Below are 22,808 nucleotides of genomic sequence, written 5' to 3'. Positions count from 1 at the left end.
GGGGGGGGGCCTTTCAGACCACTGCAGTGGAAAGAGAAGAGTAATTCATGGAAAAGAAAATGTGTTGACATTTAAGTTGGAATAAATGCTGATTAGCTAACAAACTGAAGAAGTAAAGTTTTAGTAAACAAAGAAGAAATTAATTGGAGAGGACGGCGAAGGCATGGAAGTGGAAAGGCTGTGTCTTTCGTTTAGGAAAGGAGTGAGGACTAAGTTGCTGTGGTGATTGCTGCCTGATCATGAGGGGCATTTCTAACAGACGGAGGGATTTGGACTTGGTCTTGGGAACAACAGACACAGTTTTGTTTTTTGTTTTTTTTTTGTTTTTTTTTGGTTTTTCGAGACAGGGTTTCTCTGTGTAGCTTTGCGCCTTTCCTGGGACTCACTTGGTAGTCCAGGCTGGCCTCGAACTCACAGAGATCCGCCTGGCTCTGCCTCCCGAGTGCTGGGATTAAAGGCGTGCGCCACCACCGCCCGGCACAGTTATTATTTTTTAACTGGTAATTATAAACATAAGATCTTTTGGTAGAAAACCAGGCAGTGAGATACAAATTGCTTTAAATCAAGATCAAAATGGATTAAAACAAGAAAAGACTAGGTTGCAAGCTGAAGAAGTCATCTCCAACAACGGTATCAATTTCAAGTTTGTGTCCCAGAACCCAGAGATGGGTCCATACTATGTGAGTGAATGGAAAGGAAAGACTTCCAAGATCAGGAGTAGAATTAACGGTACCACCAGATGGGTATGCTGGGAAGCCACAAACAGTATGAGGATTTCAGCCTATCTGAGTCCATAGAAACTGTCTCACAGAAATGGGGGGAGGGACAAGGGGTGCTCCACTCTGAGGTGCAATGAGAAAGGAAGCTGGCTTTCTAGATGCGTCAACTTCAGGGTACAATAGACAGAGGTACCCCTTTAAGTGTCAGTAACGAGGTCAGCTGACAGGTCAGGTCTTACACCTGGCACAGCTGAGGTGAAACCTCTGGGCCTGAAGATGGACAGGATGCTGAAAACAAGGTTCTTTCTATACAAGGAGAGTCACGTCCGTCAGAGGGAAGCATCCCTGGATAGCTCCAGCCCTTCAGCCAGGGCATCTTCATTGACTTTGGCCTCCTACTGGAGCAAACACATGAACTATAAGCATGTTGCAGATCAACTTTCCTCTTTCATTTCAAAAAAACTACATTTTCAGCTAGGACTAAAGGAAAAATATGAAAATTAGTTTTCTAATATCAAAAGGCCTAGGAATATGAGACTCTGTTTTGAAAAGAGAACCCAATGGAAACATAAGGGTTCCTGTGTTAAATAAGTTTACATTCTTTTAAAGAACAAAATATCTCTTTTTGAAGTGGTTTTGAAGTTCCTAGGGAAACTATCTCTTCTTGGTGTATGAAATATGTGCAGTTCTTTTTTCTGGAATGGCTTAAACTTTAGTAATAGCTTTCTAACCTGTTTTAAATCAAAGTATTGTCACATCCCTTTCTTTCCCAGACTTTTGTCTCCCTCCCTTCCTGTGAAACGATTTTATTGTGAGAGCAGCATCCAAGAGAGTTGCTGAAAGTGCAGTGTGATGGTGTTCAGCCTGGGCCTCCCACTGTGTATGCTCAGCGTGAGCTGTCTTAACGAGTAGTGGAGCAGTATGGGTTAGGTTTGCTTGTATGATTTATCCTGCACTGTGCTGAATTAGGTTTCCAGAGGAAAACTACCCAATTGCCAAAGAGCGGCTAAGTGCGTGTCATCTCACTGTTGACTCCCTTGTTTCCTGTGGTTGTTAGCATTAGATTTCATCTCCCTGTTAAAAGAAAATACACTTGAGGCAGAACATAAATTATTTTTTCTGCCTATTAAATATTTGTGATAATCCTTCCTAGACTATAAACTAAACATGATACCATTCAAGGGGTTGGTGGTTAATAACATTCATGATTCCTACAAGTTTTTCAGGTTTTGTCTGTCCTTTCCAGTCTCCATGGGTAATAATGGATGTGTACTGAAGTTATAACCATGCTAAATTGAATTTATACAAAAGACCTTTAGGGCTGGGGAGATGGCTCTAGGCATAAATGTATCCCATGCCAACAAGAGAACCCCAGTTCAAATACCTAGAACCATATAAAAGCCGGGTGCAATAGCACCAATCTGTATCCCTGTGCTTCTCTGGGGAGACACATGGGAGGTAGAGACTGGAGAATTCCTGGAAGCTCACAGGCCATTCATCCCTTTGTGTGAAGCAGCAAACAAGAAAGAGACCCTAGCTCCAGCAAGATAGAAGGTGAAGTCTGATGTTCAAGGTTGCCTTCTGACCTCCACACATACACTATGGAACGCGCACACACAGACACACACACAGACACACACACACAGACACACACAGACACACACACACACACACACACACACACACACACACACACACACACTGGCAGTGATAAGGACTGTTCGTTCCCCAGTGTATCATCAGATCACCACAGGAGGACTGACTGAGGATGGCACACTCATATGAGCAAAGCTTTCCTTCCCTTACATCAGACAATGTAGAACTGAAAAGTGAGAGAAATATCATCAGAGACTGCCAGCTCACAGCTCTGTCAGTGCTGTCCTCCGAGTACTCCATTCACATTCTTATTCGTTACACGATTTTTCCTTTTGGAAAAGCCATGATTTAGATGGGGCCTTCACCCAGGCACTCGGTGATTCTGCGATGTCTATGTGCCTAGCAGCATTCTGGCAATAGCAGTCCAGAAATACTTAAAATGGGTAAAATAGTTTGTCTCTACAAAACAGACAGAAATACATGAAAGAATCTATGAAAGAAATCAAGTCAAACAGCTGAACTCCTGAAGTCGGCAATGTGAGTGGATAGTCTGGGAAGGTCTGTGCAAAGGATGCTGTATTAAAACTGGGTGTGAAAGATAAGAAGGAGCCATCTAGAGGAAGGCCTATGGGGAAAGGAATTTACAGCAGAAGGGACTGAAAGTGAATCCTAGAGTTGATAAATCACTTGCCCAGAGCTTTACCACACACAGCCAAGCCAGAGCAGACCTGCTCTGTGATGACCAGTTTAACACTGTCTAGCATAAATTGGACTTCTACAATGGCCAATTTATTCCTAGTTCTTTGAGGGAAATATTTCACGTATTCCTCACTTGGAATACACGTATCTTCACAAGTGTTGAAGGTTTACTCTCTTGGTTTTACTGGGTACATCAGTGTTAACCGCTGACCACAGTTGAGGACCTGAAGGTCTTTGCAAAAGTCTTTCATTCATGAAGACTGACATTCAAAGGTTCTCTTCTAAACTTCACACGTACACCGTGGTGTACACATGCCTACACACACACACACACACACACACACACACACGCACGAGCACATGCACACACACACACACACACACACACACACACACACACACACACACACAAAGGTTTTAAAAGTTTGAAAAATATTTATTTTATTTTAACAAATATTAGTAGTTTTCCTTTATTTTTCAATTCACCAGTTTTAGTAAAGAAAACTTACATTGGAGCACGAAAGCATTATAACAATAGACAAATATCTGTGATGCCCTCCTAACGAAAGAAAGACGTGACAATACTCACAGCAAAGTCAGTCTGCCTGCTAGGCTGGTCATTCCAACTTTGCTTCTCCTCTGAATGCATTTCTAGTCTCCCCGTTGCTCTCTGATGGCACCAGTGAAGTGAGCAGTAACAACTTAAACATTGCATAAATAGCTCCTTAACATTGATTTTTAATAATGATACAGTATCTCTTTATCGGAACAGCTCAATTTGTAAAATGAAAACTAGTTATCTCCTTTCAAACAATAAAGTACTTCAGTATGGTGATATTTTATTTGTACTGAAATGTGATTTTATTTGTATGTTAATAAATAAAGTTGCCCGAGGGTCAGAGCTATTAGAGCCATAGGAAAGCTGGGCGGGGTGGTGCACGCCTTTAATCCCAGCACTTGGTAGGCAGAGCTAGGTAGATCTCTGTGTGTTCAAGGATACAGCCAGCATTGGAGACACACACCTTTAATCTCAATACCAACCATGGAAGACCTGGAGGTCTGTACAGACAGGCAGTGACTAGGAGGTTATGTGGTTGGGTTTACAACCAATGAGAAGGCAGAACAGAAACTCTATAAAAAAAGACAGACACAGGAAGTAGCTCTCTTTTGGAGAGGTACAGCGACAGTGAAGGGTAAAGTTTTTAGCTCTTAGTTATTGCTCTGACCTCTTGGCTTTCATCTCTGTATTGGCTCTGTGTTTCTTATTTAATAAGACGGTTGGTTACATCTACACTTCAGGCTTAATATTAGCCATGGAAACAAAACTACACTATGGTTTTATGCCGATTGTTTTAGTTATGTAACTTGACATCTTTTTCTTTTTCTCTACCTTTACTTCCCCTGACTGAAGGATCTGAAACTTGAGCCCTTGGAAGAAGAAGTTATTGAAGAGAGCACTAAACCTGTGAGTGATTTCCATATCAGAATGTCAGAAATACATACTTTGAAGACAAGACTTACTTCCCTCAAAATCTAGTGCCCCAATAACAAGTTGAAAGCTTAAATAATGGATGGACACATTTCACTCCTTTTAGATTTACCAAGACACTTATTATCACATCTATTATTTTTTGCTTTCAATAACAATAAACATTTCATGGCATGCAAAAAAGCAAGATAAACCCATCATAAGAGTTACCAGGGCTGGGCGGTGGTGGTGCACACCTTTAATCCCAGCACTCGGGAGGCAGAGGCAGGCGGATCTCTGTGAGTTCGAGGCCAGCCTGGTCTCCAAAGTGAGTTCCAGGAAAGGCACAAAGCTACACAGAGAAACCCTGTCTCGAAGAAAGAAAAAAAAAAAAAAAGAGTTACCAGTTACTAAACCCAGGAGCACAGTATACAGACAGATTTCAGAAAAAAAATTACAATTTCAGCAATTTTCCAATTGTTTTGCTCTTTGTTTAAAGCTCTTATTCATTTTGCTTGGCTAATGTGAATTTGTGAGGACCAAATGCTTCACATCAGGCAATAGTTGCTTGTGTGAATGAACTTGTCATGCACAAGGTGCAAAATGAAGTTTTTATAAACTTACGAGACAATGAGTTATTGCATAATTGAATATGATAGGCAAAGAAGGAGGCCATCAGATGTCATCCTAAAGGCATTTTGTAAACACCACTAGGTTGAGTACTGTAAAGGCCCAAGCTGAAACCTAGTCCTGCATATCACTATATCTCTAGCAATTAGCTTAAATCTGGGGACTGTTAAATACTAAGAGATTATATTGTTAATCCTCAAGATAGCCAAATGGGGGTGCAGTAGCATTTGCCTCATTTCATAGAAGAAGAAAGTAAGATGCAGAGAGTTTTATATTTACAGCTGAGCTCCGGAAGCCCAAACACTCACACTCAACACTCTGGTAACACTCTCAACACAGTGTCTCGTGGATTTCTCACCACTGCAGTAGAGGTGCTTATTGCTAGCAAGATTGTGGATTAACAGTTGATTTTTGTTGTTGTTGTTGTTCATGAGATTTTTCTCCATCGTGAGAACAGATTAGATTAATTGGTGGTCTTATTGAAACATAGTAAATCTAGCCATTATTGCATCTAACTTTTTGAGCCATTACATAATGATGAATCCAAGATACAATTTATGTCCTAAAACCCATTTTCCCCATCATCCCAAAGTAAGGGAAATAAGACAAAGTTTTTATAAGGCATTTACCACTTTAGTTGGCAGTGTGAACCTGGGAGAGCAAGCAGGGCCTAAAACTGAGGCAGACTAAAGTCTCATGTAATAACCAACTTTATTCAGAGCATCAACTTTATTCAGGCAATTTATACTCTAAAGGTTAAGAAGAGTCACCTGAGTAAAGTATACAATCACAAGGACAAGGTGTACATGGCAAAAACATGTTTTCCGTAGAGGTATGTGAACAACAGCTGAAGTCAACTCACTCCTGTCTGATACATCTGGGAGGGCAGGAAAGCACATTCCAAGAACAATTCTGTGTTTTGAAGAAACTGAGGTCACAAGACTATTGCCTTGTTTTCTTGGAGTTCTCTTACAAGCTCTGAGAATTCTCACATGACTCCACTCTTGAACTATGTTCTGGCAATAAGACTATGTAGTATCCCTCAATTTTATGATACAAATACCAGTATTTCAATTTTTTGTATCCAAACTTAAGAAAAAAAATACCTTGTTTAAGGCCTCATAGCCAGTAAGAGTGAGGCCAATTCATTTGTATTTATACTCCTTGTTCTTGAGAAAGGAGAAGAAACAAGAGAGCAAATGATAGAAGCAAATAGAAGAAAACTCCACAACTTTCCAGTACTCTAGAGCTCTCAGAGAACTCAAAATCTGCAATAAATAAATACATGGAATGTGTTAAAGGACATTCACTAAATGTCACTTGCTAAAAGCAAAAGCACCTTCCATAAACAAAATACTGAAGGATCAGCTATGCATCAGTTGGTGAAAAGGTCTAGAGATAAACTTGTGAATACTATTTGTCAGAAAACAGATGAGAAGGAAACAGTCAATTAAACTGGAACCAGTAATAAAATGTAGTAAAGAATATTATAGATGAGTATACGTTTTCACAAGGGGACATGATCAGAGAATGCATCCAGAATTATATATTTAATACAAAACCATAAAGAAGAGACTGTAAGAGCCCCAGGAGATAGAGAATTCCAAGAAAACAAGGCTCTCTAAATCAACATGTTCAAAGCTCATGTGGACTCACAGAAGGAGGCAGCATGCACAGGGCCTGCACTGGTCTGCACCAGGTCCTCTGCACTTACATTATAGCTTCCAGTTTAGTGTTCTTATGGAATTCCTGAGTGAGGGGATGAGTGAGTCTCTGGCTCTTGTGCCTTCCTTTGGCTCTTCCCATTTTCATTTGTCTTTTCCAATTCCTATGTGACTTAGAAACCAGTTTGTTTTCTAATGAGAGACAGAAAGGGAGTGGATCCAGAGGGGAGAGCAGATGGGGAGGAACTGGAAAGAGTAGAGGAACAGGACATGTTATGTGATTTTAAAAAAATCTATTTTCCATACCACAAGGACACTTGCTCTACTGTGTTCATAGCAGCATTATTTGTGATAACCAGAACCTGAAAACAACCTAGATGCCCCTCAACTGAAGAATGGATAAAGAAAATGTGGTACATTTACACAATGGAGTATTACTCAGCTGTAAAAACCAATGACCTCAGGAAATTTGCAGACAAATGGAGGGAACTAGAATAAAAAATCATTCTGAGTGAGGTAACCCAGACCCAGAAAGATAAACATGGTATGTATTCACTCATAAGTGGATATTAGAAGTAAAGTACAGGATAACCAACCTACAATCCACAGCCTCAGAGAGGCTAGATAACAAAGAGGGTCCAAAGAGGGCTGCATAGATTTCCCTGGGAAGGGGAAATAGAAAAGATCTCCTGGGTAAACTGGGAGTGGGGATGGGGGAGGTGAGGGGATGGGAGCTTGAGGGATGCAGGAGTCAGGTTGAGGGCAGGACGGAGGGGGAGAGTAATGAAAGAGACGTCTTGATGGGGGTAGGGGGTTTTTCAGTGTTAGGGAGAAACCTGGTGCCAGGGAAACTCCCAGGAATCCACAAGAATGACCCCAGCTAAGACTCCTAGCAATAGTGGAGAGGGTGTCTGAACCACTGTAATCAGATTGGTGACTACCCTAATTGTCATCAGAGAGCCTTTATCCAGTGACTGATGGAAGCAGATGAAGAGATCCACAGCCAAGCACTGGGTCGAACTCCAGGAGTCCTTCTGAAGAAAGGGAGGAGGGATTATATGAGCCAGAGGGGTCAAGGTCATGATGGGTAACCAACAGAGACAGTTACCTGAGCCCGTGGGAGCACATGGACTCTGGACCAACAGTTAGGAAGCCTGCATGGGACCAACTAGGTCTTCTGCATGTGGGTGACAGTTGTGTAGCTTGGTCTGTTTGTAAGGCTCCTAAAAGTGAGATCAGGACCTGTCTGGCACATAACTGGCTTTTGGGAACCTGTTCCCATGCTGGATTCCCTCACCGACCCTTGATGCAGGGGGAAGACCTCAGTCCTACCTCAACTTGGTGTGTCATGCTTTGTTCAAGCCCATGGGAGGCCTACCTCTTTCTGAATGGAGATGGAGGAGGAGTGGATGGGGTGGGGGGTAGATGGAAGTGGTGGGGGCAGTGTGTGTGGAGGATAGGAGGGAGGGGAGCTGTGGTTGGTTTGTAAAATAAATGAAAAAATGTTAATTAAATAAAATAAAAATTTAAAAAACATTTTCAATAAAAGGAAAAAAGAAAGGTGGAAATAAAAATGTAGTTACACTGTACAAGAAAAGTTACTTTACTTCTGAGGACATACTCAGGATACAACTGTAGTAAGCAGAATATGTCGTAAATAGAGCAAGGCAATAGTAGATGTTTATTCTAGATGCTAAGTAAGCATGTATGCTGCACTAGTTTGCTGCTTAGTAACCCAACCCCAAACTTCAGGGACTTGGAAACAATAACCACAACTTTATGGGGAGGAAAATTAGACAGGGATGGGTGGCATGGTTCTTGTGACTCCTCGGTGGCCCCCTTCAGATATCTATGGTCAGCTGGGCATCAGCTTTGCTGGTGATGGCCTTTCATACATGTAGAGGTCCAGAACTGCTCTTTGAGGGCTTAATTCACAGTCTACCACCTGGCTTGTTTTGTTTTGTTTTGTTTGCATAAAGTTGTATTGAAATTGATCCCTTCTCATTGTTTACGTAATGACTGTTGTCACTCAGTAACAGATTTGAGGAGTTGCTACAGGAACCAAGTAACACACAAAGCATGAAATATTTGCTGTCTGTTTATAGAAAATTTTATTGGCCCTGCTCTATCAGGGTCACATGATGATCTCAGGGACCTGAGTTGGGGGGCAGGGCGGGGGGACTAACAGTCCCTTGGGTCTTTATTTGAAACTGTAATGCGCTGTCATTTCTGCAGCCTTCAGTTAGCCAAAGCAGTTAGAAAGCTAACCCAGGTCCCGGGTGAGGGAAACGGAAATGGCAACTTTGTGGGAGGAACAGGAAAGTCACACTCTAAGGGGCCTGTAACTTCTGGGGCTGTGGAGGCCTCTGGTTGTTGGCAGTATTCATCTACTGAATCATGTAAGAATTGCTTTTCAACTGAAAGAATTATAGAGAAACGGGTGCATAGAGGTCTGGAGCTCACATCTATACCTAAGATAGCCCCAGAGAAATCCCTGACCCACAAAGTCCTTGCAGATGTCTATGAAAGGATATGTCCATCATCATGTCGGAAATCAATTCTATTTGGTTACTAGTACTAAGCCGAATTCCTGGGAGAGTCACACAAAGAACTGATTGATCACACAAAACCTTGGGAGCTAGTCACAGGTTTGTATCTTCTGATTTTTGATCTCTGACCCTGAGAGGAAATAAAACAAACGTCAGTTGGGCTGTTGAAATCAGGTGGGTATTTTTTTTGGGGGGGGGCGGGTTTTGAGACACTGTTCCTCTGTGTAACAGCCCTAGCTGTCCTGGAACTCACTCTGTATCCCAGGCTGGCCTCGAACTCCTAGAGATCTGCCTGCCTTTGCTTCCTGAGTGCTGGAATTAAAGGTGTGCACCACCACCAGCCAGCTCTCAAGTGGCTATTTATGGTAGTAAATAGATAAAATTTATAGACTGGTTCCAATACAATTTTTTTTTTTTTTTTGAGCTGAGGATTGAACCCAGGGCCTTGCGCTTGCTAGGCAAGTGCTCTACCACTGAGCTAAATCCCCAACCCCAATACAATTTAAAAATGTTATTTTTCCAGTCAAAAGCCCACACAATGATTCAGGGGCCCATAGTCCTCATCCTGAGTCTCTCTCATTCCCAAGATAGGCCTTCCTCCTACCAACAGAGAAGACACAAAAAAGGAATGTGATGGCTGACATCTTTTGTAACGTTAGGCTCAAATGTGTTATCTAGAACTTCTGTTTGAATAGTTTGGTAAAAAAAAAAAAAACATCGAGTGATTGCACTTAAATGCTAGGAAAGGTGTGACAGAGAGTCCCCAGTGTACCTGGAAAAATGAAGAATGAATACTATGGAGTCTGACCATCTAATCCCCACAGGTATCCCCTTTAGAACACACACAGGAGACTCCTCACAAGAGAGACACCCAAAATTCTCTATAGTTATTACTTTAGATCAAAATCTGGGATCTATGGATATTATTAAGCCCTATTTGTTAGGAATTGGTCTCTGGAGATCTGAAAGACATGAATTTTAGATAAAGTAAACTGAGAGAGAGACAGACACACAAAGAGACAGACAGGCAGATAGACACAGAGGGGGAGAGGGAGGGAGGCAGGGAGAGAGAGAGAGAGAGAGAGAGAGAGAGAGAGAGAGAGAGAGAGAGAGAGAGAGAGAGAACCACAGTGATCAAACTAGGCCATAAGGCATGAGTGGGGTGGGTGGATGAGAAACACACAGCCCTCACTGCTTGATTACAACAATGAATTCAAGCTGAGAGACATTTTTCAGCTAGGGAATTCTATGATTAGACACTGGGTCTCAATTCTTGGAATAGCCTTGCTACCCAATTGTTTTTGTGAAAAATTTTTTCCCTGGTCCATTAACCTCTGTGATGGTCTGTAAAAGCCAACTGAAGAACATCACTTCCTGGGGAGTGGGGAAGATCATACACTATTCATAGCCTGTTGAGTGTTCATATATACTTGTGGACAGGAACATAGTTCTAACAGCTAAACAGCTGAATAATTTTATCACTGGCTTTAGTATTTCAATGGCAGTGCAATACTGTTTCCTCAAAAAACTGATAGACTTATTATTTGCTTTTAAAAACAAGGAGTCTTGTGTGTGTGTGTGTGTGTGTGTGTGTGTGTGTGTGTGTGTGTGTGTGTGTTTGTGTGTGTGTGTGTGTGTGTGTGTGTATGCATGTAGCCCTGGAATTTAGCCAGGACACATACATGCTAGGCAGGTGCTCTACCACTGAACTAAATCCCTAGCCCTAGAAATCTAGGCTTTATCTATCACTGCATACTCAGAATCCTGCATGTAGTATTTACTGTGACAAAATAAAAAAGCATTTATTGACATCCTGGTCACTGTTCTACTGCTAAGAATAGACACCATGACAAAGCCAACTTTTATGAAAGAAAGCATTTAATGGGGTCTTGCTTACAGTTTCAGAGACCAAGTCTATCATCATCATGGCAGGGAGCCTGGAGCATGCAGGGTGGCACACACAGTGTTGGAGATGAAATCTGCATCCTAATCTGCAGACTGAGAGCAGGAGGAGAGAGAGACTGGGTCTGACTTGAGCTTTTGAAACTTCAAAGCCCACCCCCAGTGACACACTTCTGTCAAAAATGTCACACCTACTTCAGCAAAGACACACTTCCTAATCCTTCTATCCATTTCAAATAGTGCCACTCCCTTGGTGACTCCATATGAGCCTATGGGGCAGTTCTTATTCAACCCACCACAACTGGATATTTTTAGGGCCTCACGTAGTTCCTACAGTGCAATCAGTGCTTGACAAACAGCAGCTATTTAACAGGCGCTGAGGAATTGGATAGAACAGGGAACAGAAGATCAGGGTTTAACTGCAGCCTCTGTGCTGCATCCCTAGCAATAGTGGGCAAGTTTTGTTTATGTTCCATATAACTCTTGTGAATTTAAATTTGCTTTTCACTTTTATGGGGCTTATTTTAACACTTTTTAAGTTTTTTCCCTCAATCTTTGCAGAAGAAGAAAGGATGGATATTGAGACCTATACTTCCATGAGAGGCACACAAATCTAGGCAGTTCTCTAGGGAATTGAAACTACAATTGTTATAATATTATTAAGATTATTTAGGAAAAGCAGTTAGCAGCCAACCCACTGTGAGCCATTAAACAGGGTGTAATAGCAACTTGTCTTGTTGCTATGGCAAAACATTTGACAAAGGCGACTTAAGGAAGCAAGGCCTTACTGTTTGTTTGGCCTTATTGTTTTGAGGGTACACTCCATCATGACACCAAAGTACCAGAGGCAGGGTCAGGAGGCAGCTGGTTCTATTATGTCCACAGTCAAGAAGCAGAGACAGGTAAATGCTGGTGCTCAGCTTGCTGGCTCCTTACTCAGTCCAGGACCCCAACTCCGGGAATGGTGCCTCACAGTTAAGCTGGGTCTTACCAGTTAAATTAGCCTGATAGAGAAACTCCCTCACAGACCAAACCCAGAGGTTTGTCCCTTAGGTGATTCTGGATCTGATCAGTTGACAGTATGGGGCATCACACAGTGTTGTGGCATCCTGAATAGCACATGTTGTAAATGGGTAATATGATAGCCCTTTAATCAACAATGCAGCACTGGAAATGTATCCATAAGCCCACATTTTTAAAAGCAAATTTGATTGTAATGATTGTCACAGTATCTGATATCAGAAAATATCCAAGAAGCTGAAGCTATGCAGATTGCGATAGAACTCTTTAAAACTTGGTATCTTCAGGGGGTGGTGATGACTCAGCTGCACATCAGAGGCACTTTGGGAAGTTTTTAAGATACCGGTGCCTGGGTCAGCCACCTCCGCCTCACAGAGACCTACTCTTGAAAGCTCCTCCGTGATTCTAATGGCTTCTCTTGCTTAATTTTAAAGAGGAAATGCCTCGGCACAGAAGGCACTTTCTTTAGCTTCTGTTGCTATATTTTTCGGGCTTTTGTGTAACTTGAGATATGCAATAGTCACGGCTTTCCCTGGTCAGTTTCTGGCTGGCAGTCGTGCGTGTGACTGCAAGCTCCCATTCCTCCACAGCACATCATGCTTGTGCAGCGCCAGATGTCCGTGACAGAAGATGACCTGGAAGAGTTCCAGCTTGCTCTGAAACACTACGTGGAGAGCGCCTCAGCCCAAAGTGGGTGCCTGCGGTAAGTGCTCTCATTCAAGCCCCCACCCTGCACAGTGGTGAATGTGGGAGTCTGGGTGAGGGTGGAGGTGCCGGAGCACAGGCATTTCCAAATCCTCATCTTCAATTCTGCAGAGCAGTCCAGCCCTCTGGGTTATGGCATTTGCAGAGTTTAACAGGATATGTTCTGTTTGATCTTAGAACCAGAGTTGATTTAATCATTAGGCGTACCAAGGGAAATAAAGTGGACAGTCATCTGAACGAGAAGGGTTTCGAATAGATTGCAATCTCCGCTTTTGCACACAGGCTACGAGCACCCATTGAAAATCATCTGTGGAGACAAGGCTCCTACTCATGGGTGTCTGGCCTCCATTACCCTGTGGACTAATGACCATTTCCACTATTGTGAGGAGAACAGGGCTCTTCAAAATTAAGATTTTATGATTACTTCATTAAAGCAATGGCAATATCTCTTTCTTCCATTCCATGGCTTCCTCTCCACTGTTATGAAAAGACTAATAAAATATGCTACACCTCATCTGTAGTTTTTCATCACAACTGGTCCAATAAAACAGTACTAGAATAGTTGTCCACAAACAATGGTAGAATTCCTATCATGAGGACTCTGCAGTACCTCTCCAAGGAGTATCATGTCAAATGCTAGGTATTTGGCTGACTTGATGAGTATGCTGCCTTCAAACCCAGAAACCCACAGGCACAGCCATCTAGCAATAACCCAGCATTATCTGTTCCTTCTTACCATGCCTCAGATCTGACCAGGCTCTTCCATAAATATACATCCAGCCAGTCTCTCATGCTGTGCCAGAAGTCCACAGCACAGACCCAAACTTACCTGTGTTTAGAAAACTTCCATAACAATCTACCTCCACCTGCAAGCTTATTTCAACTGCATTCCCTAATGCTCTTTCAATGTTCAGGGAGTGTGTTTTAGCAGATGTGTGTTAGTGAGGTATGCATCTGTATGAGCACAAAAACACATACATTACATCTTTGTTTTGCCCTTCTGTCTGGTGGTTAATGGATTTTTATTTATGCTCAAGCCTACCATTCAGGTCTCTGAAGTAAATTAGGATTAAACTTGGGCTAAAGCTGGGATTGCATAGCTTTGTGTCTTAGGGATTCTCACTAGCTGTAAACCTCACTTTTCACCATCAAGAACCTTGTGGAGGCAGGCCTGCTCACACAGACCTGTGATCCCAGCTACTTGAGGCAGGAAGATAACTAGTCCATGGATTGTCTTAGTGATAGAATGAATTTAAGTCCAACCTGGCAATTTTAGTGAGACCTTGTCGCAAACATAGAAAGCATTAGGAATGTACCTCAGAAGTAGAATACTTGCCTAGCATGTATAAGGCCCTGGGTTCAATCCCTACACACACACACACACACACACACACACACACACACACACATTTCATGGATGTTTATGTGTGAACTGCCCAATATAGTATTTTCCATCCACTGAAGACTGTAAATCTGAGCTAGATTCACTAATTCCTTCTTCCTGACTGACCTTCCACCTCTGCAGTGTGAGCATCATTAACTCCTCTCAACCTCCCGGTGCAGCCTTTTGCAACAGACACTAGGAAATGTTGCACTTCTGTGACTGCTATTCTACTTTCTATCAGGATCAGAAGAGCACAAATAAAAGTATTTCACCCTTGGAAGAATTAGAGATTTGCCAAGACAGGAATATATGTAGTTTCTAAAAGCCCACTCATTTAAAAATAAAACTACTTGGAAAACTCAAAAGGAACCTATGCAGTTGCAGAACACTGAACTCAGTAAACTCTTTCTGAAATAGTAAGATAGGAGAAAAGTCTGTGCTGAATTCCTGGGGATTGGTTAGATGTTTTATACTTACTAAAAGGACACAAAAGTTCTTAAAGGTCTGAAACTGCTCTGGGTGCTGGAATTGCCCTGAGAGGAGGACCCTGCTGTGGGCAGGTCAGAGAGGGAGTAGTTTGTAACGCTTGCTGCAAACCATGCAGAATCAGGAAGAACTACCTCTGCCATGAGCAGAGGAAAGGACCACTTCCTGAAAGACAGACTCCCAGCCCTGCCTTTTCTTCCAAGCACTGCTGTGTCTCTTAGTGGTTCTTCATCCACTTGTTGATGATTCTTCAGCTATTTTTTTTTGCAGGAATTGTTAGAAAGTAGATTTTATCAAATGTAATGAGTATCAGAAAATGACCACACTGGTGGAACACCTTGTGGAAGAGACTTCTCCAGTCTAGATTCAATGTTTCAGATGAACCGGTCAATCAGTTCCAGTTCTCTACTCGTTGATGAATCATCAAATGCCACTCACGTCAGCAGCCATGATCCTGGGTACCCTCCACAGCTGCCTAGTGCTGAGCTGATGAAGCTTTATGAATTAGCAAAGGTTTAAGGTTTCTTTCCCATAATGCTTAGCTAAGCCTCCTCTTGCAGGACACAGAGTGCTGCCAAGGGTGATAACTTACAAGGTTAGCTATTTTCATCTATTTTCTTATCTAGTTTTGACCAGAATTGTTACAGGCATACATGACATCCAGTTTAGAAAAAAAAACAGACTCTGGTGTGTTAAAAGCTTGCCCAAGCTGCACTCAAAACCATGTGTCTAATCTTTGTCAGGATAATCATAGTTGAATTAAAGATTCCTGAACCTTTTGTGGCTAACTAGGAGTGGAATGCATACCCAAGATCCTTCTGTTTCAGTTATAACAGTAATAATCTTGTTAAATTCAGGCAACAAATTTAGAACATTTGCTCTTAGTATTCCCTAAGAAGTTTGGAAGTTTGGGGACTGACAGAGGTTTGGTTATAGTAGTCTATCAATGGTGCTTTAAAGACTTAGATTAGGGCTGACAAGATGGCTCAGGGGGTAAAGGTGCTTGCCACCCAGCCCAGTGATCTGAGTTCTACCCTTGGGTTCTACATGATGGGAAAAGAGAACTGACTTCCACAGCTTATCTGACCTCCACATACCCACCCTGGTGTACATGCTTATACACACACAAACACAGCAAATTGAGAGAGAGAGAGAGAGAGAGAGAGAGAGAGAGAGAGAGAGAGAGAGAGAGAGAGAGGTAGTTATATATATTATTTGGAGAAAAACTCAGATCATTCATGTAAGTGGATATATAATGACATAGTATTACATGCTGCTCACTTTCTCTGCAATTACAAATGCTCAATATCTTTTGTGAGAGTATCACCAGTTGAGTAAATGGCATTTACAATGTGCTCTTAGAATCAGCCTTGGTGTCAGACAGGAAATAGCTTCTGCCTTCAATGATTTTATGATTTAACTTTGGAAACAGGATCCTTACTCATGAAGGCAGAAAGCAACTCCAATCATCCTTGTCCTAAAATTCTAGTTTTTCAATAGAACTAAATGATCTCTGAGGCTACTCTCAGCTACAAAATTCTAGAAATATAATATGTTCATATTTCCAATGTCAAAGGCCTAGGAAACATGACTGTGGATTATATTGCAAAAATTACTCTTGAGACACCCTTAAGAATTAATGGAGTGCATTGAAACATTAATTATCAATATGTATGAATAAGATAAAATATGGTGGACAAACCTAGACCTCAGTGTAGAGAAATGTGGGGAGTATGTACCTCCTATTACATTTTTTCTTCATTGGTTTGGCCCTGTGGGTAAGGCAGGGCAGGCACTTGGAGAAGGAAGAAAGCCCAGAGTAAGAGAGAGTCCTCTACAGTCCTCATAGAACCATTCACAGAAGGAAAAACTGAGGTTGAGTATGGGCCAAAGGTGGCACACTTAATGAGTGGTAGTCCTGTTGGGACATTCTTTAGCCCACCATCTATCACACCATGATATCTTTAATCCTCTACCCCAGTCTTCAACAAGCTTGGGCATTGTGCTGACATGTGAATTCATTGGGAGGGCAATGCTGGAGATCAAATGCAAGATCTCCCACCTGCTACACAGTGCTCTTGTACCAATGAGTACATCTCCAGCGTGTGATTGCTGGAGGGATATCTTACCACTTAGCCAAAGCTGGTCTCAAACTCAAGACCCTCCTGCATCTCTCCTCCAAATGCTGCAATTACAGGTTTACAAGCCTTTCTGTGCTAGTCTAGAAAATGTAAGGTTCTCATCGTACAATAACTGGGCTTTTAAGATAATGAGTATTATTAATAACTAGTTTGCAGGAGCAATTAATGAGGGACCTGAAATACTAGGCTGGGTGTTTTAATCTTTACTCTAAAGAAAACATAGTTAAAATTTGCAATATATTTGAGCATTAGGGACACCTTCAAGACACTAAATAAGCTATAGATTCTCTTCCCAGGAAAAAGTACATGTGCACATTAATTTGCAGGTCACTTTGGAGGTTTATGGAAAAAGTCACAAAACTTACCCATGAACTCCTGGGGTAAGAAATACAAACTCCCTATTGTATTATTTTATATAGCAAATATTTATTCAGAAAAATCTTGAGTTAGTAATATTAGTACATCATGCATAATGAATAATTATATTTTTAAAAAATGTGAAAAATGCCATACTACAGAAATTAAAGGAACAAAATGTCCTGTATTCATGTTCCACACTGCCATGAGCAGGATCTTTTTTTTTTTAATATGTGGTTTACAGAATAAATACAAGTTAAAGAGCCTGCAGCAGAGTTTAGGAGGTGTCAGGAGTGGGCCAAGAGAGAGTCTGTTAAAGAACTGGGTTAGTGTCAACCCGGAAGGGCTTGCTGCTGGCATCAGGAAGTGAGCACAACAGTGTTGCCATTGTGAGTGAAAGACTGAGTAAGCGTCCAGAGCTGGAAATGGTGGGTTTAGGTCCAGGACCAGATGGGAGAGCAGGTGGATGGACAGGCAGTCACGTAGACATGTCAACAACAGGGAACCCAAACAAGCTGAAGCTCCAGGGACAGTCAGGGAGTTCTTCACTTGCCAGTCTGTGATGCACTCAACAGGTATTAGATAATAGGTTGGTGTGGAGCTGTACCATTGAAATATTACATCACTTTATGGGGTCCAGATGAAGGAGTTACACCCTTTTCTGGGTCTGATGTACCATCGAAGTATTATGTGTGCATCACTTTATGGGTCCAAATGAAGGAGTTACACCATTTCCTGAGTCTGATGTATCTAGCAACTTCTTGGGTCTGGTTTCCGTGATACGATTTTAATACATCCATGTGCCTCTACTGTTGCAACTCACTCACAATGAACCTACAGGGTGGCTCCATCCCAGGAAGAGGTCCTGCACCAGTTTGTGCTGGGTGGCAGTGCCTGACTGATGGTACAGCTTCTGGTCCACCCAGGGGGTACATTCCTCCTTTTCCCTCAAAATGGAATCAGAAGATACTTGTAAAATGGAGTCTTCTAGAGCAGTGTGCAGCCTTTTGACAAGCACAGTTATATGCAATATATGATAACTTGCAGTAAGGCATAACTTGACTTAACACAGCCAGCCAGGATGGGACCTAGGACACAGCTGCTCGGTGCCAGCACACCCGGCACAGTCTGTGGAGAGGTCTAAACCACGGTGCAGGAGGACATGGCTACTCGGTGCCTGCACACCCGGCACTGAACAAAACACTTTCTCTTTTTACATTCTGATGGGATAATGAGGATGATATTGGTGATAAAATAATTGCTAACATAGGTAATATTTATTGGGTACTTATGTGCAGAGATCTTTATTCTTTCTGTGTACTAGGCTACCACATTTCATTCTCATCAATAATTTGATAAACTGTAAACTTTACTTTTTATTTCCTTCACCTCATAGTTAAACATACTGAGAGGCAAGGAGATCCAGAGAAACTTTGAAGGCTTACAGAAAGGCCAGGGTTTTGTTTGTTTTATTTTGTGTTTTATTTTTTAATTTTTATTTTGTTTTTACGTAGAGTCTCAGAGTCTCTCTGTAGCTCAGGCTGACCTAAACATCCACTCTCAGCCTCATGAGAAGAATCTTTTAAAAACAAAAATATATTAAAATTCCTTTGGGTACTTACTGCCACCTGCTGGTCACAAATAGATAAATCCTAAATCTTCATTGATTATTTCACTGATCAATCCTTATTTTTTAAATCCTTCACTTTGCTTCCTAATTTAAATATACTACGAAACATTCGACTAAAAAGATATCCTTTAAGAACTCAGTTTTTGCATACACCGCGCTTTAGTCTCTTCTTACACAAGCTCATGAGCTTGTCCCTCTGCTCTTCTGATTTGGCTCTTGCTCATGTCTTCTACCACCTGCTCAGCTTTTCTCTGCGCGTTATATGACTGTCCTCTATTATGCTCCACACTGCTGTGAGCAGAATACTTTAAAACAAGATATTTTTAATAAATTTTGGCACAAAGAATGCTTAGTTAAACTTTTGAATGGGGCCTGGCGAGATGGCTCAGTGGTTAAGATCATTGACTGCTCTTCCAGAGGACCCAGGTTAGATTTCAAGTATGGTGGCTCCCAAGTGTAACCCCAGTTTCAGGGGAATATGATACTCTTTTCTGGCCTCCATGGGCACCAGACATGTAAGTGATGCACAGTCATACATACAAGCAAAACACAAAACAACACAAATAATAAATTAAGAACTTTTTTAATAAAAGTGTTCAAAGATAATATTAAACTGAAACTTATATGCCAAAATAGATACAGGGGGCTACTCAATTCTTGATAAATCCATTTGATAGTCTACCCAGCTTAAGTTACTTTGTTTCCTATACATATAGGTAACATGGTTGTATGCTACACACAGAGATTAGAAAATTTGGTTTGCTTTTGTCTGTGTGTGCACTGTGAGTGGTCATGGATATGTGTGTCAACATACGTGTGTGCGCACAGGTACAGATGGAGGCTGGAGGCTGTTAGGAGTGTGCCCTCACTGCTCTCCACATTATTCATTAAGGTAAACTTAGGCAGCTCGCAATGAGGATCGTGCAGCTTGTCTTTTATGCCTTGCCTCCTGAGCCATCTCCCCCACCCCTCCGCTGCTTCTTTAACTTCCAGGGCCCAATCATGCCTCTTCTATTTCAGCATCTCTATACAGAAGCTTTCAAATGAATCTCGCTACATGATTTATGAATTCTGGGAGAACAGCAGTGTGTGGAATCGGTAAGTTGTAAGGAAAAATGACTTGTGTTAAATGTGGGGTGTGTGGCGATGTACGTGTGAAACTTTTAGACTGTTGGGAAAGTTGTATTTTTGCTTATTTTTGTGGTGCTAGAGATTGAACCAAGACTTTGAGCATGCTAGATAAGCATTCTGTCACTGATACATCCCAGCTTCCTTTTAAGTTTATGCTTTGAAACCAGGATGCATAAGTTGTTCAGGATGGTCTTGCACTTACTCTGTAGCCCAGTCTGGCCTTGAATTTGAAATGCTTTTGCTTCAGCCCCAAGTATCTAGGATTCCAGACCTACACTACCAGATCTGAGGTGCTTACCTCATCTTAAAACTTGCCTTCCCTGTTACACTGAATCCTATGCTCTTTGGAATTTGTTTCATAGCTTTGGATAACAATCTCACTTTAAGTTTTTTGGATTTTACTAATGTTCTTGGTGAAGTGGAATTAGTCATGGGCATCTCAGGAAGAAGTGATGAGGGCTTGAAGCTTCATAAACTATAAGCTCTGTGGACATCATTTTGGTTTTTTTTTTAATTTAAAACTATACACAGTGGCTAATACAATTTTTTAAAATGTCCTTAAACATTACAAATAAAGGAATAAAAGACATTGGAAAAACTTACAAATCAACTTTGAAAGTAAAAATGATGACTAACAAATATACAATTTAAAAATATGTGATGAAGGAATGTTTTGTTCTTCTATCTCATAAACAGTTCCTGATGGTTTTAAGTAGTACAGAATGATACAGCTCTCCAATAATCAGTGTTTTAGGGTGCTAAATATGGAAATAAAAGAAAATGCTGGGAAATTCAACTGATTCATATTTTACCTTACATTTCTTTTGTGTGTGGCTTCAAGGAGCAGTCTTGGGATGTAACTCAATGGTAGAGTGTTGATGCCCAGTAATAAATAATTGAAGCATTCTGTACTATAATGAAGACATAATGACAACAATATTTTTTCAGGCAGAGTCCTGGAGGGCAACTTAGCTCCAAGCATTTATTCTCTGCTGATATTAGATACCCTGCACTTTAAACATGCAGGTATTAGAATGCTTTCATTTGCACATTTCTCCCAAATTTTAGCCTGCCTTTTGTTGTTGCATGTTTTATATGCTTATCTTAAATGCCCTTTCTTCTCAATTTCTGATAACAATTATTGCTCGTCAGGTTCTCTCCAAGTTAAGTAAGCATCAAGAGCAGACTGTATCTGGCCATTTAGCTCAAGCTACCCCAAATCTCGACATCTTAGTTGAATTTGATCTCTGCTGTACTCTACTTAGGAAGGCTTTAAACAAAAATGCACACCTTTAACCTACAATCATTTCACAGCCACCTTCAGACAAACTACAGCAAGACCTTCCAAAGAAGCAACGTGGATTTCTTGGAGACTCCAGAGCTCACATCTACTATGCTAGTTCCTGGTAACTACCCTGGAGCATGCTCCACACTTCTATGTGCTTCTCTACTGCCTTTTTTTTTTTAAGAGAACATGATCTTCCACACTTTGTCAATGGTGCTTTCTTTACTGTTCCTTTATTTAAAATTTAGGGAGGGGGAAGAAACATTTGTCTTTTGTCCTTAATGACTATCTGTTTCTAGCTGTATTAAGAAACATCTGTCTTTTGTCCTTAATGACTATCTGTTTCTAGCTGTATTAAGCCTAGTACTGATAGCCGTTTGGTCGCCACAATTTTAGGTGGTGACCATATACTTCAACAGTTATTTAAATGGTTTACTATATTACAACTAGTATGCTCAACTAGTATGCTCAACTAGTATGCTCAACTAGTATGCTGAATGCAATTTAAAATAAGTAATCATAGGATAGATTTTAGAATGTTAGAAAAGTTCCTTATGATTTTTATAACTGGGAGAAAAAAGATTAGGAGGAGAGAAATTTGGAATGAAATTGCCTAAGAAGGCTGAACGAAGCTTAAGATCACTGAGAAAATTCTCTTGCTGTCTACTGTTCCACTCAGTTGCTAACTGTGCATATATTTACCAGGTAATAGCGTGCTTGGTCCGGGAGTTCCTAAGGTGCTTAGCTGATTTATTGGCACCGATTGGGATCCTGTTCTGACCAAGCATTTTGTTAAGAGCTGATGTACAAAGTAAAAGCAAAATCTCTAAGGGTAAAGTGCTGTCTATGCAGTATGACAAAAAAAAAATGTTTACAAAGGTCATACATTTACATAAAAACAAAACACAGCTCAAGGCACAAAACAGTAGTTGTCACCAGAGGCAATACATGCTTTGTAGACTTAAAGAAGTTCTCTTACTCAACTTTAAGGTGGAGAATATCTTAATTAGTCATATGAACAATGCTTTAGAGGCCTTGAAGACTGTTTAAATGGATGACATCATGAGCCACTCAGTCATATCTGACCGGATGGACAAAGTAGTCATCATGGAGTGGAGACTAACCAAGCAGGACAGTGACCAGAGGATAAAAAACCTACACCAAGAGCCTTCTGGGATTCCAGCTGCAGACACAGTGAGATCAATTCTGAGTGAGGACAAGAGCAGATAAGAACAAAACATCTGAGAGAGGCCCAGGAAATGTCTTTCTGTAACAGATACGCAGAGGAAGAAGGGGTACTTTATTAAGGAGAACAAGGGGCGCCATCCCAGGGAGAACCAGAACAGGTCCGATAGCATCAGAGTGGAAATGCAAGGATACCATGCTCCTTGGGGCATTCAGGGTGAAGTGATTGAAAAATGGCACAGGAAATTGGATTTGAC

At 41.3% G+C, this 22,808-nt stretch overlaps 1 protein-coding gene across 1 annotated transcript in view; it reads left to right on the top strand.

Moving 5' to 3' along the window:
- The window catches only part of Necab1 (N-terminal EF-hand calcium binding protein 1), a 155,013-nt gene that overhangs the window by 120,350 nt on the left and 11,855 nt on the right, over positions 1 to 22,808 (top strand). The window contains exons 9-12 of the mRNA XM_052718359.1: positions 4,426 to 4,479; positions 12,838 to 12,950; positions 19,971 to 20,048; positions 21,396 to 21,487. Coding sequence (XP_052574319.1) covers positions 4,426 to 4,479; positions 12,838 to 12,950; positions 19,971 to 20,048; positions 21,396 to 21,487 — 337 coding nt within the window. The remainder of the gene's footprint in view (positions 1 to 4,425; positions 4,480 to 12,837; positions 12,951 to 19,970; positions 20,049 to 21,395; positions 21,488 to 22,808) is intronic.

The sequence above is a fragment of the Peromyscus californicus genome, unplaced genomic scaffold, assembly GCF_007827085.1.
Source record: "Peromyscus californicus insignis strain IS unplaced genomic scaffold, ASM782708v3 Scaffold_5__1_contigs__length_169319896, whole genome shotgun sequence".
In the NCBI taxonomy this organism is placed as follows: domain Eukaryota; kingdom Metazoa; phylum Chordata; class Mammalia; order Rodentia; family Cricetidae; genus Peromyscus; species Peromyscus californicus.
Note: the sequence above shows the minus strand (reverse complement) of the source record. Positions and strands in the feature narration are given on the sequence as shown.